Below are 17,008 nucleotides of genomic sequence, written 5' to 3'. Positions count from 1 at the left end.
GAGCTGAGCCTAGGACGTAGATCTCCAGGTGGTCCCCGGGAAGAGGAAGAGTGCAAGGGTTTCCCCCAGACTCTGTCCCGACTTGTTGTTTCACCCCTGTTGGCATTAGCCTGAGTGGGGCAGCGTAATAATAATAATAATAATAATAATAATAAATAATGATAATAATAGTATTTGTTAAGCACTTGCTATGTGCCCAGCACCATTCTAAGTGTTAGGGTGGATGCAAGTTAATCAGACTGGACACAGTCCCTGTCCCATACAGGCTTAATCCCCATTTTCCAGATGAGGTAACTGAGGCAAAGAGAAGTTAAGTGACTTGCCCAAGGTCACCTGGCAGACAGGCACCTTAACCGCCCCCGGGGGTGGGAGTAGGGGAGAGGCACGAAGCAGGATGAGAAGTTCGGTCGGACGAGACACGGGAAACCCGGGCTTGGCCCATCAAAGAAATTGGGCCAGGTCTCGAAGAAATCAGGCTGGTGAAGGAGAATTTTAACGAAGCTGAAAAATACGACTGAGATCCGGGAGGCTGTCTGGGGTTTGGGATGAATCGTGTGGGCGCATGGCTGCTGTGACACTGCCCCGGATGACGGAGGGGTGGGGGGAGGCCGGGAAGCCTTAATTCTCCCTGGGGCTGCAGATTGCTCCAAGCCATCTGCGAGGCTGATTTACCGAGCTCGGACTTCTTTGGGCTTGTAAGTCCATAAAACTTCATTCGGTGGGATGCATTTTATATCGCCCCGATTCCCCGGGAAGGTTCAGGTGCCCTGATTCAGCCCCCCGGCCCCCCCGGCCCCCCAGCCACCCCAAGAAAGCGTTTTCAACCAAACTCCCTTTAGCCCTTTACAGCCTGGAGGAGTCCAAGTACTTGAGATCATACGCCCTTTCTGGACTCCTGGCTTTCTGTCCATCATCTGTCAAATGGGGATTAAGACTCTGAGCCCCACATAGGACAGGGACTGTGTCCAACCCAATTTGCTCGTATCCCCCCGCAATGCTTAGCACGGTGCCCGGCATATAGAAAGGGATCGACAAATACTTCGAGACTGTGAGCCCGCTGTTGGGTAGGGACCGTCTCTATATGTTGCCAATTTGTACTTCCCAAGCACTTAGTACAGTGCCCTGCACACAGTAAGCACTCAAAAAATAAGACTGAATGAATGAAATACCATAATTATTATTGTAATGATTATACAGATGCTTTTGCGGAGTGGGGTGCGGCGGGTCCAGACAGGCAGGGGAAGAATCAGAATTAGACCCCAGAGCCATAATCCAGGCAGGTTTTGCAGTACGATGAGAGACTCTTTCCAAATGGCTTTCTTAAAACCACAGGGAATATGAATGTGCTCAAAACAGCAGGGCTTTTCTTTTTTCCCCTTATGCCAATAACGACCAGGTCACTGGACGCCAGGCTGTGTAATGACGAGAGGCTACCCAACCCAAATTATCCTCCTGCACCACTCCCAGGAATGACGCTGAAAAGCATCAAATTTGCATTTGTGCCAAATTTTCTCAAAAAACTCTCCTACCCTGACCTCTCGGGGCTTAGTAGGCATCCAAGATCGCTAATCACTTGTAGAAAACCATGTGGTGAAAAGCTAGCCCGCAGTCTTGATTTAAACAGAGAGAAATAAAGGGAGAGAAAGAAAGAAAGGGAGAGAGAGAGAAAAAAAAATAACTTCACACACACCAAGAGTTCACAACCTTCTTTTAGACTCCAGAAGGAGGAATGTCAAGGGGGACGGAGGCTGTGGGGAAGGTTGAAATCCCAAGAGTTATAATTCATTCAGCTGTATTTATTGAGCACTTACTGTGTGCAGAACACTGTACTAAGTGCTCCAAGGTTGGTAACGGCCCCAGAGAGAGTCAATACATTATCGATTGATGGGATGGCAGATCAAACTTCCGACAGCTATGCATCCCTCTCCATTTCGAGTAGAAACTCAGGAACATCTGCTTTAAGGCACTCAATCGGTTCTTTCCCTCCTACTTATAATAACAATAATTATGGCACTATATAAAAACATACTATGTGCTGAACACTATACTAAATGCTAAGGTAGAGCCACGCTTGATTCCTGTCAAGCCATCCTACTCAATGGGCCTTGTTCTCTCAACCTCTAGGTTATGGGTTCTAATCCCGGCTCTGCTACTTGTCTGCTGTGTGGCCTCGGGCAAGTCACTTCAGTTCTCTGGGCCTCGGTTACCTCATCTGTAAGATGGGTATTAATAATAGTAATAATAATAATAATGGTATTTGTTAAGCGCTTACTATGTGCAAAGCACTGTTCTAAGCACTGAGATTATATTCCAAGCGACTGAGACTATAAATCCCACATGGGACAGGGACTGTGTCCAACCCGATTTGCTTGCATCCACCCCGGTGCATAGTACAGTGCCTGGCACATAGTAAGCGCTTAACAAATACCATAATTATTATTATCACGTCCTCCATCTTGCCTGGAATTCCTTCCAGCTTCACGTCAGCCGACCACTGCTCTCACCACCTTCAAGGCCATTCTGAAATCCCATCTCCTCCAGGAGATCTTTCCTTATTCATTTCTCATCTCCCTGTCTCCCCCTTCTAGACTGTAAGCCCACTGTTGGGTAGGGACCGTCTCTATATGTTGCCAACTTGTACTTCCCAAGCGCTTAGTACAGTGCTCTGCACACAGTAAGCGCTCAATAAATATGATTGAATGAATGAATGAATGAATGAACTGAGTACACATTTGATGGTGAGGGGAGGGTGGCTAGGGGAACTGAGGACTTGGCCTAGGAAGGCCTCTTGGAGGAGAGGTCTTTTTAGAAGGGTAAATATGGACCGCAAGCTTTTTCAGAAAAATGATCCGGGCAGCAGAGTCAAGTACGGACTGGAGAAGGGAGAGACGAGAGGCAGGGAGGTCTGGGAGGAGGCCGATGCAGGAATCGAGGTGGGAAAGGACGGAGCGCTTGGCTCAGCTTGGTAACGGGGAGCCGTGCCAGGAAGAATTACGCAAGGTGCCGGAGGTTCGGACAGATCCACAGATGAGCGGATCTGTATTACCGGTGGCAAAGTTCAGGATGGAGAGGTGAAAGCTAGAGGTAGTGACTGGTCTTTGTCGAGCTGACAGGGCAGGCGCCCAGGAGGCCAATCAGCACCCACTCCCTCCAAGGGTACCTGTGCCCTCGGCGGAGAAAGGATCCTGGACAGGGTGGACCACAAGGCTGCCCCAAATGCTCGTCCATATATTCCGTGTCTGCTGCATGACGGGCTACCCGCTAACGTGCTGACATTCCTACAACCCCTCTGCCCAAGACTAGGTCTGTCAGGCAAACCTCAGAGGCACGAGTCCTCAACCAAAGGAACGTTGGCTCAAAATGGCCACGAGGCACAGGTGCGAAAAGCAAGCCCATCGTGAAAACGTCAAGTGCGCATCAAGGCTCCAGGGAGAGCCGATGCCCGGTAACCCCCCGAGGCCAGACGGACCGATTCTCCACAGGCACGGTGTCCTGCCTCGCTTGCTGCGGGCACCTTCCTGCAACCCGGAGAGTCGCCGGGTCCTCTACGACCATGTTGGCCAGCCAACGTCGTACGTGTGTTCGCGTGTGCGTGCACAAGAATACCACGGGGAGGTCCGCTGCATTCTTCGTTGTTTTTACCCATTTGCAGTCCCTCACTATTCTCTTTCAAGCAGAAGAAAAGGCTCATTACCTGTAGTAAGAAGTCAGCCACCCGTTCCTCTAACGGCAGGCCTGATCTTCAACCCCCTTCCCCGCTTTCCAATCCATCCCAACTGCTGCCCTGGGGCTTCTCCGAATGGGCCCAGGGTTTTGTTTATCCCCACAAGACTGGCTGTTAAGTCCTTAAGGGCAGGAATTGTGACTTCTCCCTGATGCATTCCAGAAGCGTCTAGTAATCGCCTCTCAACAGGCCCTTGACATAGTGGGGGGGGGGGGGGGTCACTGCTCTTGGGGCAGCAGCTCCACGTGAGAAGCCGCCCACATCACCCCCTGGACAAGAACCCTCCTTCGCGGTGTCCCGTCAAGGACCAAAGGGTACTCACCAACACCGAGTATATGTGCAAGCATCGGTACACGGGAGAGAAGTCCACCAGATCCTGAGTTCCAGGAACCTGCGGGAGAAACAGAGCATGGGATCAGCAGAGAAAGGGCCTGGGACAGCGGGCGGGAAGACGGGGCATCTTGAAATGGGCTAGTACAGGGTGACTTCTCCGAACAAGCATTCATTCTATCGAATTTATTGAGCGCTGACTGTGTGCAGAGCACCGTCCTGAGCACTTGAGAGAGTATGATACAACAATAAACAGACTCTTCCACTGCCCACAGTGAGCTTACAGTCTAGAGAGGGTGAGACGGGCATTAATATAAGTAATTAAATGACAGATAAGTGCCATGGGGCTGGGAGGGGGGAAACAAAGGGAGCAAGTCAGGATGAGGCGGAAGGGAGGGGGAGAGAAGAAAGGGAGAGGCAGGGAGGTCCGGGAGGAGGCCAATGCAGGAATCGAGGCGGGAAAGGACGGAGCACTTGGCTCAGCTTGGTAACGGGGAGCCGTGCCAGGAAGAATTACACAAGCCGCCGGGGGTTCGGACAGATCCACGGATGAGCGGATTTGTATCACCAGAAAGGGGGTCAGGGAAGGCCTCCTGGAGGAGATGTGCCTTTAATGAGGCTTTGAAGCGGAGGAGAGTCATTGTCTGTTGGATTTGAGAGGTCTAACAATAGTATTTATGGACCATCTGCTATGTGAAGAGCGCTGTACTGTCAGTCGATCGTATTTATTGAGCACTTACTGTGTGCAGGGCATTCTATTAAGCGCTTGGGAGAGTACAATATAACAATATCACAGGCACGTTCCCTGCCCACAATAGAAGAGGAGTAGGAGTGATCCCTGTCCTCGAGGAGATTATAATCGAGTTGGGAGGGGCGGAGATCGGGCACTTGAAACCCACCCACCCTCGGACCCAGTCGCCAGGGCAGGCCGAGGCTAAACGCAAGCCGAGAGTGAGAGCCATCGTGGTTCGTGGGTTGTTGCCCTCTCGGGCCAGGCCAGCGGAAGCGAGTGGAAGAAGGTAAAGCGTGGAAGAAGAAAACCCCAGTCTCTCAGTCACACTGTTGCCCTCTGGCCTCATTTAATCATTCAGTAGCATTTATTGAGTGCTTGAGAAGCAGCGTGGCTCAGTGGAAAAAGCCCGGGCTTTGGAGTCAGAGGTTAGGGGTTCAAATCCCGGCTCAGCCAATTGTCAGCTGTGTGACTTTGGGCAAGTCGCTTCACTTCTCTGGGCCTCAGTTCCCTCATCTGTAAAATGGGGATTAAGACTGTGAGGCCCCTGTGGGACCACCTGATCCCCTTGTAACTTCCCCAGCGCTTAGAACAGTGCTCTGCACATAGTAAGCGCTTAATAAATGCCATCATTATTATTATTATTACTGTGTGCAGAGCACCATACTAAGCACCTGGGGAAGTACAAAACAACAATAAACGGTGACATTCCCCGCCCACAGCGAGCTCACAGTCTAGAGCGGGGGAGACAGACATCGATATAAATAAATAAAATGACAAGATAGGCACATAAGTGCTTAGGGGCTGGGACGGAGGAAGAGTAAAGGGATAAATAAAATGAAAGATATGTAATGTAAGTGTTGATGGGCTGGGAGGAGGGAGGGAAGAGCAAAGGGATGCAGGGTGAAGCAGAAGGGAGTGGGAGATGAGGAAAAGTGGGACTTGGTCTGGGAAGGCCTCTTGGAGCAGATGGGCCTTCAATAAGGGTTTGAAGTGGAGGAGACTGGTTGTCAGTCAGACTGGAGGAGGGAGGGCGTTCCAGGCCAGAGGCAGGACGTGGGCCAGGGGTCGGTGGCGAGACAGGCGAGATGGAGGCCCAGGGAGAAGGTTAGTGCCAGAGGAGCAAAGCCCTCCCCACCCCAAGATGCCCCATCAGGAATGACTGCTTTCGAGGCGGGAGAGCTCTGAGAGCCAAACTGGGCCAGGTCGCGGGCGGAGGAGGAATGAATCGGGAAATTCTTAGGTCAGCATGAAACCAGGACGTGACCCCTCCGGTCCGGAGGGCTGGGAACATCAAAGTGACTCCCACTCTCCGTCTCTCTCTCTCTTTCTCTCTTGCTCTCTCCAGAGAGCGTCTGAGGGACGTGCTGGGATTGAAGGGAGGCCAAGACGAGGAACGGGAACGGAATGTGAGAGGCAGGCCCAGCGGGAGACAGGGGGAGAGGAAAGCTGACAGCCCACCCGGGGACCGCTCCGACACCCCGGGAGAGACGAGACCCTCGTGCCCCGGGACCCTGGCAGGCGGGTCTTGGTTTTTACTCCGGCACGGGGGTGATTAATATGCACTAAAGAGCTCCGTGAACTGGTCAGTCATCCTGCCTCTGAAGAACAGCTTCCCCTGACTGCTCCTTCCTTCCTTCCGTCCTTCCTTCCTTCCTTCCTTCCTTCCCCTGAAACAGTGCAAGGCCACTTCCTCCAGGAAGCTCTCCCTGATGACCACCACTTCTCCAGGCTGCTGGCCCGATCCCCAAGCTGGCCCTCCTCCCTCAAGGTCTCCTGTAAATTGTACTTGTGGACGGTAGGCTCGTGGTGGTGCGTGGCCTTGTGTTAAGAGCCCTGGCCTGGGCTCTAATCCTGGCTCTGCCACTTGTCTACCGTGTGACCTTGGGCAAATCACTTAAATACACTGTGGCTCAGTTTCCTCATCTGTAAAACGGGGATTAGGGCTGTGAGTCCTATATGGGAGAGAGACTGTGGCCAATCTAGACTGGGAGGCCGTTGTTGGGTAGGGACCGTCTCTATATGTTGCCGACTTCTACTTCCCAAGCACTTAGTACAGTGCTCTTCACACAGTAAGCGCTCAATAAATACTATTCAACGAATGAATCTGATTATCTTGTATCTACTCCAGTGCGTAGAACAGTGCCTGGAACATAGTAAACCCTAAACAAATACAATTAAAACAAAACAGGGGGTATGTTTACTGACTCTGTTGTACTGTACTCTCCCAAGTGCTTAGTGCACTGCTCTCTGCATAAAGTAAGCACTCAATAAATAACACTGATTGATTGACTGCCCGCATGAATTCTTTTGGGTGCCCGATTTTTCTGGTCTTCCTTAAGTGATTCTTTGGTCTATAAAGAAAGGCAAGGACTAAATCCACCTCTTCCTCCTACTCTGAACCCCTTCAAGGCAAAGACAGCCTAGAGTATTCCATGGCTGTTCAAGAATACCCCTAAGGCTAGGCCTTACAGTCCCCTCTTAGGGTCGCACCTGGAGAGTTTCCAGTACTTTACCCGTCCCAAATATGGAAGGGAGAGTCACGCAGAGGCAGGTCCAGTCCATTCCTAGCTTGGGCAGTGGCTAGCGAGTGGAAGGCCGTCTGCTACACAGTAAGCGCTCAATAAATACGATTGAATGAATGAATGTTACAAGGCAAGACTCACCTATGCTGGGCAGCAGCGGCCCGGGAAAGAATCGAGGGTGGAGGGCCAGGTTTACTGTGCAGAAGGAAGCGATGGTAAATCCCTTCCGCATTTTGACCGAGAAAACTCTATGGACACACTACCAAAACGATTGTGGATGGAGAGTGGGGCGTTCTGGGAGGGTGTGCGCATGGCCTCGCTATGAGTCGAAGACGACTTGACAGCATGACACGAGACAAGAGAAGGCCTTACAAGGACTCTTCTCTGAAAGCACCCGTGAATTTTTCTTTTTCATCACAATGGCTTCAGCGTGGCTCAGTGGAAAGAGCCTGGGCTTTGGAGTCAGAGGTCAGGGGTTCAAATCCCAGCTCTGCCACCTGTCAGCTGTGTGACTTTGGGCAAGTCACTTCACTTCTCTGTGCCTCTGTTCCCTTATCTATAAAATGGGGATTATAACTGTTAGCCCCCCACGGGACAACCTTATCACCTTGTAACCTCCCCAGCGCTTAAAACAGTGCTTTGCACATAATAAGTGCTTAACAAATACCATCATTATTATTATTATTAATGCCCAAACCCGGGGAAACCCAGGCTGGAGCAAGCGTGAAATGTTCAACCAAATGACAAAAATTGGAGAAGGTGGCAGGAGAAAATCTGGTCTACCGTCAAGGACTTACTTGTAAAGACACAAATGAAAAGCCTTGTTCTCTTCCCTGGTGTCACATCACCCTTCTCGTCACGAAGCAAGGCCTGACCAGATCACTGTCTTGAGCTGCGTTTCTGGGAGGCGGCGCCAGAGTGGGACGGGTGGCTACCTTCTCCCCTCTCTGCCTAGAAAAGCGGCGACTGGGGGGGCACTTAACCGTCTCCCGGGGTCGTTGGCTGTCCCCGTCCCTCCCCGGGACACCTGCCAGCAGGACCAGCTCAAGAGCAGTGCAAGCAGCGTGCCCTAGAGGATTGAGCTTGAGTCTGAGTGTCAGAATGACCTGGGTTCTCAACCCAGCTCTGCCACTTATCTGCTAAATGACTTTAGGCAAGTTGCTTCACCTCTCCATACCTCAGTTTCCTCTTCTGTAAAATGGGGATTAAGACTGTGGGCCCCACGTGGGACAGGGACTGTGTCTAATCTGACAAGCATGAGATGTTCAACCAAATTACAAAAATTGGAGAAGGTGGCAGGAGAAAATCTGGTCTACTGTCAAGGACTCACTTGTAAAGACACAAATGAAAAGCCTTGTTCTCTTCCCTGATGTCACATAGCCCTTCTCGTCATGAAGCGAGGCCTGACCAGATCACTGTCTTGAGTCCTGATACTTAGTAAGGTGTCTGGTAGAGAGTAAATGCTTAACAAATACCATATACACATATATTTATTAAGCACTTGTTAAACATCTGTTAAGTAAGTTACGTACTTACTCCCTGCCAAGCACTGTACTAAGCACTGGGGTAGAGAAGCAGCATGGCCCAGTGGAAAGAACCCGGGCTTTGGAGTCAGAGATTATGGGTTCAAATCCCTGCTCTGCCAATTGTCAGCTGTGTGACTTTGGGCAAGCCCTTTACTTCTCTGGGCCTCAGTTCCCTTATCTGTAAAATGGGGAATAACACTGTGAGCCCCCTGTGGGACAACCTGATCACCTTATATCCCCACAGCGCTTAGAACAATGCTTTGCACATAGTAAGCATTTAACAAATACCATCATTATCATTATTATTATTACCTCATCTGTAAAATGGGGATTGAGAGTGGAAGCCCCATGTGGGACAGGGACTTTGTCCAACCTGATTGGTGTGTATTCACCCCAGGGCCTGGCACACGGTAGGCACTATATCACTATGACTATTATTATATAAGCAAATATATATATATCCACATCTAAATGGGCCTCAGTAGAAGCAAACACCTGCCAAGTCCTTGGGATGCAACGTGTATTTGTTGTATTTATTGAGCAACTTCTGTATAGGTCTCTCACTTTCTACATGAATACACACAAACACATACACACACTCCCTCCCCGCCTGCCATCAAAAGGACAGAAAACTCTCCAGTTGCCCCATAAGAGTAGCAGAGTCTGTGTCTAACCCAGTTGGGCTGTATCCACCCCAGCGCTTGGTACAGTGCCTGGCACATAGTAAGCACTTGGCAAATACCACGAAGAGAAAGACAAAATTAGGTTCCAGGTGAATGAAGGATGAACTGGGAGAAACTCCCAGGCACTCGGTGAATGATCCAAGCTGTGGGCTTCCTCTGGCTCAAACCTCCCAAGTGCCCTTGTAGACTCTGGCCTGGCTTACGCCCTCATTCTCACTCCTTCCCCTCCAATCAATCAATCAATCAATCAATCGTATTTATTGAGCACTTACTGTGTGCAGAGCACTGTACTAAGCACTTGGGAAGTACAAGCTGGCAACATATGGAGATGGTCCCTACCCAACAGTGGGCACAGTCTAGAAGGGGGAGGCAGAGAACAAAACCAAACATATTAACAAAATAAAATAAATAGAATAGATACGTACAAGTAAAATAAATAAATAAATAGAGTAATAAATACGTACAAACATATATACAGGTGCTGTGGGGAAGGGAAGGAGGTAAATCAAAATCCCCCGTGTCCCATTGGACATTTTTGGTGGCTCAAGGGCCTTGCCCACCCTGCCAGCCTCTCCTTGCCTGTGGGGTCTTCTCAGTCTGCTTCAATCTGGGCTCCGGGCTGAGGCTGCATATGCCCAGTTGAACCCTCTTCCTCAAACCCCTCACCCCTGACCCTCCCTCTTCACCTCCACACTAGGAGCTCGCTTCAAGGTCGGATTCTCATGATTCTCAGGAAAGAGATTACTTTGCTCTGGGCAATGTCCAGAGCAGAAGTCTCCAGAGAAAGAACGCGGTGAGACGAGCAAAAGAGAAGCATAAATCGCCCATCGGCAGCCCTGTGGAACCTCCGAATGAAATAAATTTTGCTACCGAGTGTCCTGAAATGGCCTTGCTCAGGTAACAGTTTCCAAGAACACGGCAGATAAGAGATAACTCTGAGGGGGGCCGTGGCCGCTTCCTCTCCGAGCGGCCTTCCTTCTCCAATGCGGCTACTCGACTGAAACGGCGGGGCGAATCTTCCATCCGGGGGTCAGAGACCTGAGCTGGTTAAAGATCCCGGGGCGGCTCTTTCCGAGACGGTCCGGCGGGGCCGGGAAAACTTAGAGGGCGCCCTCTCCGCCCCCACACCGGGATCAGGCCTGGAAAAGGCAAAGCGGGACACACGTTCCACCCGCTCTCCCAGACGACGAGGGTTTTAACCCGTCGCTTTTCCCTCGGGGCCCCTAGAAATGCGTCCGGCTGCCAATTTCAAAACCAAGGACAGCAACCCCGGGCTTCCGAGCGGTTTCGGGGAGGACGGAGGCCGGTGCCCGGGCCCGTGCAAACCCGTCCGCCTTCGACGAGAGGCTTGGGGGCGAGTCCTCGGGGCCTGAGAAGAGACACGGCATAGTGGCTAGAGCCCGGGCATCAGGACGTCATGGGTTCTAACCCCGGCTCCGCCACTTGTCCGCTGTGTGACCTTGGGCAAGTCACTTCACTGGCCCTCATCTGGAAAATGGGGGTTGAGACTGTGGACCCCACATGGGACAGCTTGATTTGCTTGCATCCACCCTAACGTTTAGAACAGAGCCTGCCAACTAGGAAGCACTTAATACTACTGATATTATCATTATTATTATCAATGAGGACGGGGGATGGAAGGGAGAAGCAGGCACTAGCAGCCTCTCTGAGGCTTCCCACTTCTTTCGATCCTTATCAGAAGACTGAGTCGTAAACTGTCTGCGTGCCAATGGGGACACGTGACCCCTGTGGGGAAACCAAGTCAGCGAGGGGCCGAACCGCCTAGAGAAGCAGCAACTCCGCCTGCCGCTACATAGCCTCGGTCCCTTTGGGGTCCTGGATTCTGGGCTTGCGGGGCAAAGCGAGGGGATTCGGAGAAGCTGTGTGGCTTAGCGGATAGGGTAGAGATCTGGGAATCAGAGGACCTGGGTTCTACTCCCAGCTCTGCCACTTCCCTACTGTGTGACCTGGGGAAGGTTACTTCACTTCTTTGTGCCTCAGTTCCCTCATTTGCAAAATGGGGATTCGATACCTGTTCTCCCTCCCATTTTAAACTGTGGGCCCCATGTGAGACCCGTTTGTCTGGTAACAATAATAACAATAATAATAATAATGATGGCATTTATTAAGCACTTACTATGTGCAAAGCACTGTTCCAAGCGCTGGGGAGGTTACAAGGTGATCAGGTCATCCCACGGGGGGCTCACAGTCTTAATCCCCATTTTCCAGATGAGGTCACTGAGGCCCAGAGAAGTGAAGTGACTTGCCCAAAGTCACACAGCTGACTATTGGCGGAGCTGGGATTTGAACCCATGACCTCTGACTCCAAAGCCCGGGCTCTTTCCACTGAGCCACGCTGCTTCACGCTGCTGGTACCTACCCCAGTGCTTTGCATGGTGCTTGGCACGTAGTTAAGCGCTTAACAAATACCACATTTATTCAGAGTAAGAACGGATACGTCCAGAAGCAAAGGCACCGACAGCCTTTTCCTATGTTTGAGGCTCTTGAAGGATCCAGACTGCAACCCAGGAATCACTCAATAAATACAATTGAATGAACCCTTCGCGACAACTTTTTGGTTGTTTTGTTTTTTAAGGTATTTGTTAAGCGCTCACTATGTGCCAGGAACCGTACTAAGCACTGAGACAGACACAAGCTAATCGGGCTGGACGCAGTCCCTGTTCCACATGGGTCTCACGGTACCAACCCCCATTTTACAGATGAGATAACTGAGGCTTAGAGAAGTGAAGTGGCTTGTCCCAGGTCACGGAGCAAACAAGCGGCAGGGCCGGGCTGAGAACCCAGGTCCTTCTGATTCCCAGGCCCGGGCTCCAGCCAACAGGCCCCGCTGCTTCTTATTGGAGGGACACTTTGGCCTCCATCACCTCATCTGTAAAATGGGGATTGAGACCGTGAGTTCCAAGTGGGACAGGGACTGTGTCTGACCTGATCAGCTTGTATCTGCCCCAATGGCTTAGAACGGTGCTGGACACACTGTAAGCACTTTACAAGTACTAATCTTCTTCTTCTTATCATTATTATTATTCCCCTTCTGGGCAGGGAACCTGTCTCCCAGCCCCGTCATACTGTACTCCGAAGCACTTAGTACAGTGCTCTGCACACAGCGAGAGCTCAAAACATACTATCCGTCGATCAAGTAGTCGCTATAGGCTCCATGGCAACCACCCAGAGAACCAAACTCTCCTCTGCTTGAACTCGGCCAGCCATCCCCAGCTCCCCCACAGCCCCCCAGACTCAAACACGGACACGGGTCATGAGAGCGTCTCTCTCTGAGCACGGGTCCCTCACTCGGAAAGCTTTTCAAAGTGGCCGCTTTGGCCAAAAGAGGATACTCAAAGTTTATGTGGAATCCAGAGATGATGCTGGGTAATTATTTCAACCACTCTCCACGCTGAAAAGGCTTCTTCTGTTTACTGGCCTTCCCAAAAAATGGGCAGAAAGAGTAAAAACAAAGAGATCCTGGGTCTGTGGCCCATTTGGAAACATTAACCAAGAGCTGAAGCCATTAAAATGTACCCGGCATTCTTCGGCAAGGGAGAAAACAAGATGATTGCCTAAGGGGGCACGCGCTTTGCGACCCAAGGACCTAGCGGGGCTGGCGGCTCGGCTTGGGGTCGGAGAGACTCGCTCGCTGGCTGGCAGTCTGGGATGATGTCTGCAGCCTGGGGTGACTCCTGTCGTCTGGGGTGACCCGGACGGGCTGGGGAGACTTGTCCAGCTCGGGGCGACAACTCCTCTCTTGGGGTGACCCCCGCAGCCTGGGGCGATGCCTACAGTCTGGGGTGATGCCTGAGATTCAGGGAGACTTCTACAGCTCAGGGCAATCCCTGAGGTTTTGAGGTGATCCCTGCAGCCCGGGTTGATGCCCAGGAGTTGGGGAGACTTCTACAGCCTGGGGCGACGGCATGGGTTGGGAGGGCGACAGGAGTCTCCTGAACGGTGAGGGTGGGAACAGGGTGGGTACAATCAATCGATCCGTGGCATTTACTGAGCGCTTCCTTTGGGCAGAGCACCGTACTAAGTGCTTACGTTCTCTCATTCCCCCGACTCCACACCACCAGGACGCGGGGCCCCTCCTTCCATCTTCCACACCAGCTCGCTTCACTTCCCGACTTGCAGGCCCAGGCTCTTTCCCCTAGGCCGCGTTGCTTCTCCATTGAGCCCAAGTGGCAGCCACCCCCAGTGGGGCAGAATAGTAATAATAATGATGATATTTGTTAAGCGCTTACTATGTGCCAAGCACTGTTCTAAGCGCTGGGGTAGATACAAGATAATCGGGTTGTCCCACATGGAGCTCTCGGTCTTATCCCCACTTTACAGATGAGGTAACTAAGGCCCAGAGAAGCAAAGTGACTTTCCCAAAGTCTCACAGCTGACAAATGGCGGAGCCAGTATTAGAACCCATGACCTCTGACTCCCAAGCCCGGGCTCTTTCCACTAAGCCGTGCCGCTCCTCAGAACATTCAAGGCCCTGCTTGGGCCTCCACTTCTGGCCACCGGAAAAAATCCCATCTGGGCTCAGTTCAGGCCGAACCCCAGAATCTGGAAAGAAACTGGATTCAGAGCTCGACGAGGTCATAGTTGTCACCTTTAACAGGGTGAGTCCGCTATGGTACCCGGTGGGAAGTGTAGTAAAGTGAGGGCGTAGCCTTTTTTTTTTTAATGGTATCTGTTAAGCGCTTAGTACGTGCCATGCAGGTACTAAGCACTGGGGTAGATATAAGACCATCAGGCCACTGGGAGGCATTCAAAGGGCTTGCCTTGGCCTTAACTGTCAGGATGACTTGTCCGCTGAACCAAGGCGACTCCGTCACCCATCAAACTGAGCCCATTCGGGGCTCTGCCTAAGAGCGTCCCCGAATCCTCCCTTCTTTTAGCTTTTCCACTTTCCCACAGGGCTGGGATCGTGTCCGAATGCGCTCTTCTTCCCTCTCCTCTCTGTTTCCGGACCCACCCACCCCCGGATCCCGAAGCTCAGAAGGCAGCCACCTTCTCGGGTCTCCGGGTGGAAAGCATGTGAGAGTGCGTATCCACTGAAATCAAACATTTGCATAGGGTTAGGGCACGGGCCTGGGAGTCACAAGGTTTGCTGCCATTTCCCCTTTTAGACTGTGAGCCCACTGTTGGGTAGGGACTGTCTCTATATGTTGCCAACTTGTACTTCTCAAGCGCTTAGTACAGTGCTCTGCACACAGTAAGCGCTCAATAAATACGATTGATAATGATGCCATTTGTCTGTTGCATGGGGTTAGGGCACGGGCCTGGGAGTCACCAGGTTTGCTGCCATTTGTCTGCTGTATAGGGTTAGGACATGGGCCTGGGAGTCGCAAGGTTTGCTGCCATTTGTCTGCTGCATAGGGTTAGGGCACGGGCCTGGGAGTCACAAGGTTTGCTGCCATTTGTCTGCTGCATAGGGTTAGGGCACGGGCCTGGGAGTCACAAGGTTTGCTGCCATTTCCCCTTTTAGACTGTGAGCCCACTGTTGGGTAGGGACTGTCTCTATATGTTGCCAACTTGTACTTCCCAAGCGCTTAGTACAGTGCTCTGCACACAGTAAGCGCTCAATAAATATGATTGATAATGATGCCATTTGTCTGCTGCATGGGGTTAGGGCACGGGCCTGGGAGTCACCAGGTTTGCTGCCATTTGTCTGCTGCATAGGGTTAGGGCACGGGCCTGGGAGTCACAAGGTTTGCTGCCACTTCCCCTTTTAGATTGTGAGCCCACTGTTGGGTAGGGACTGTCTCTATATGTTGCCAACTTGTACTTCCCAAGCGCTTAGTACAGTGCTCTGCACACAGTAAGCGCTCAATAAATACGATTGATAATGATGCCATTTGTCTGCTGCATGGGGTTAGGGCACGGGCCTGGGAGTCACCAGGTTTGCTGCAATTTGTCTGCTGCATAGGGTTAGGACACGGGCCTGGGAGTCGCAAGGTTTGCTGCCATTTGTCTGCTGCATAGGGTTAGGGCACGGGCCTGGGAGTCACAAGGTTTGCTGCCATTTCCCCTTTTAGACTGTGAGCCCACTGTTGGGTAGGGACTGTCTCTATACGTTGCCAACTTGTACTTCCCAAGCGCTTAGTACAGTGCTCTGCACACAGTAAGCGCTCAATAAATATGATTGATAATGATGCCATTTGTCTGCTGCATGGGGTTAGGGCAAGGGCCTGGGAGTCACAAGGTTTGCTGCCATTTGTCTGTTGCATAGGGCTAGGGCATGGGCCTGGGAGTCACAAGGTTTGCTGCCACTTCCCCTTTTAGACTGTGAGCCCACTGTTGGGTAGGGACTGTCTCTATATGTTGCCAACTTGTACTTACCAAGCGCTTAGTACAGTGCTCTGCACACAGTAAGCGCTCAATAAATACGATTGATAATAAAGATGGAGAAAACAGTCTGACCGGCCCATCAGAGAGATGGGTTCGGGAGGGGGCTGGGAGGGTGGGGTGTGTGACTGTAAACTCCTCCCTACTAGATCGCAAATCCCCTGAGAGCAGGGATCACATCTACTCACCCCATGCCACTCTCCCAGGCACTTAATTCAAAGTTCTGCACGCTGTCGGGGCTTGAAATAATACTAATAAATACTAACGATAGCAATAGCTGTTAGGCATTCCCTGCCCACAACGAGCACTGCACCGAGCCTTAGGGTAGAGACAAGATAATCCAGATAATTGATCTCTCTGGCTCTGCTCGGTAGTCTGCAGGTTGCCGAGAGGCGGCCCCCAAAAACCGCCCCCCGCCCCAAACTCAAGAGAAGGGATTTTGGATAAGCTTTGCTGCCGAGAGCGGATGAGAGGGGCTCGAGACCGGTGGGTCGGGGAAGCCGGGGGAAACCTGAGAACGGCTTGCTCATTGTGGAAAGTGTGCGTTCCAAACTACGGCCCGGCCCTGGTCAACTCCCGCGGTGGAAGACGGGGTGTGACCTCTTCCCTCCGGGCACCGGAGATCATGACTGCTTTTCTCCTGGCGCCCACGTCGTTGCCAAAGGGGAACCCACTGAGTCACGCTCCTTCGCCGGCCAAAGCGGGAGTTGGGACAGGGGAGAGCTTCCGTTTCTGTTCTGCTCCCCGCAAGTTGGCTGAACAAGCCCCCCTGGCCGTCCCGCTTGAGGCCCACGGTTGCACTTGATAATAACTGTGGTATTTGTTAAGCGCTTACTGTGTACTCTGCGCTGGGGTGGAAACCAACAAATCAGGTTGAGACGGTCCCTGTCCCATGTGGGGCTCATCCATCCCCCTTTTACAGATGAGGAAGGCAAGGCCCGGAGAAGTGAAGTGATTTGCTCAAGTGACGGAGCCAGTATTAGAACCTGTGCCCTTCTGACTCCTAGGCACGTGCTCTAACCACTTCGCCACTCAGCCGCCTGGCCCGGAAAAGGGAACGAGCCGGCCCACCTCCGCAGCAGCTCTGCAGTGATCAGGAATGCTAGGAATTAAGGTCAGGAAGGCTCTTGGGGGGGCAGGGG

General features: G+C 51.9%; 1 protein-coding gene across 3 annotated transcripts in view; it reads right to left on the bottom strand.

Moving 5' to 3' along the window:
- The window catches only part of EXOC6B (exocyst complex component 6B), a 388,942-nt gene that overhangs the window by 201,559 nt on the left and 170,375 nt on the right, over positions 1-17,008 (bottom strand). For all 3 annotated transcript variants that reach the window (XM_038745562.1, XM_038745563.1, XM_038745564.1), the window contains exon 8: positions 4,047-4,115. In XM_038745562.1, the coding sequence (XP_038601490.1) occupies positions 4,047-4,115 (69 nt within the window). The remainder of the gene's footprint in view (positions 1-4,046; positions 4,116-17,008) is intronic.

The sequence above is a fragment of the Tachyglossus aculeatus genome, chromosome 4 (assembly GCF_015852505.1).
Source record: "Tachyglossus aculeatus isolate mTacAcu1 chromosome 4, mTacAcu1.pri, whole genome shotgun sequence".
In the NCBI taxonomy this organism is placed as follows: Eukaryota; Metazoa; Chordata; class Mammalia; order Monotremata; family Tachyglossidae; genus Tachyglossus; species Tachyglossus aculeatus.
The sequence above is the reverse complement of the archived record's forward strand: the minus strand, read 5'-3'. Positions and strand labels throughout refer to the sequence as shown.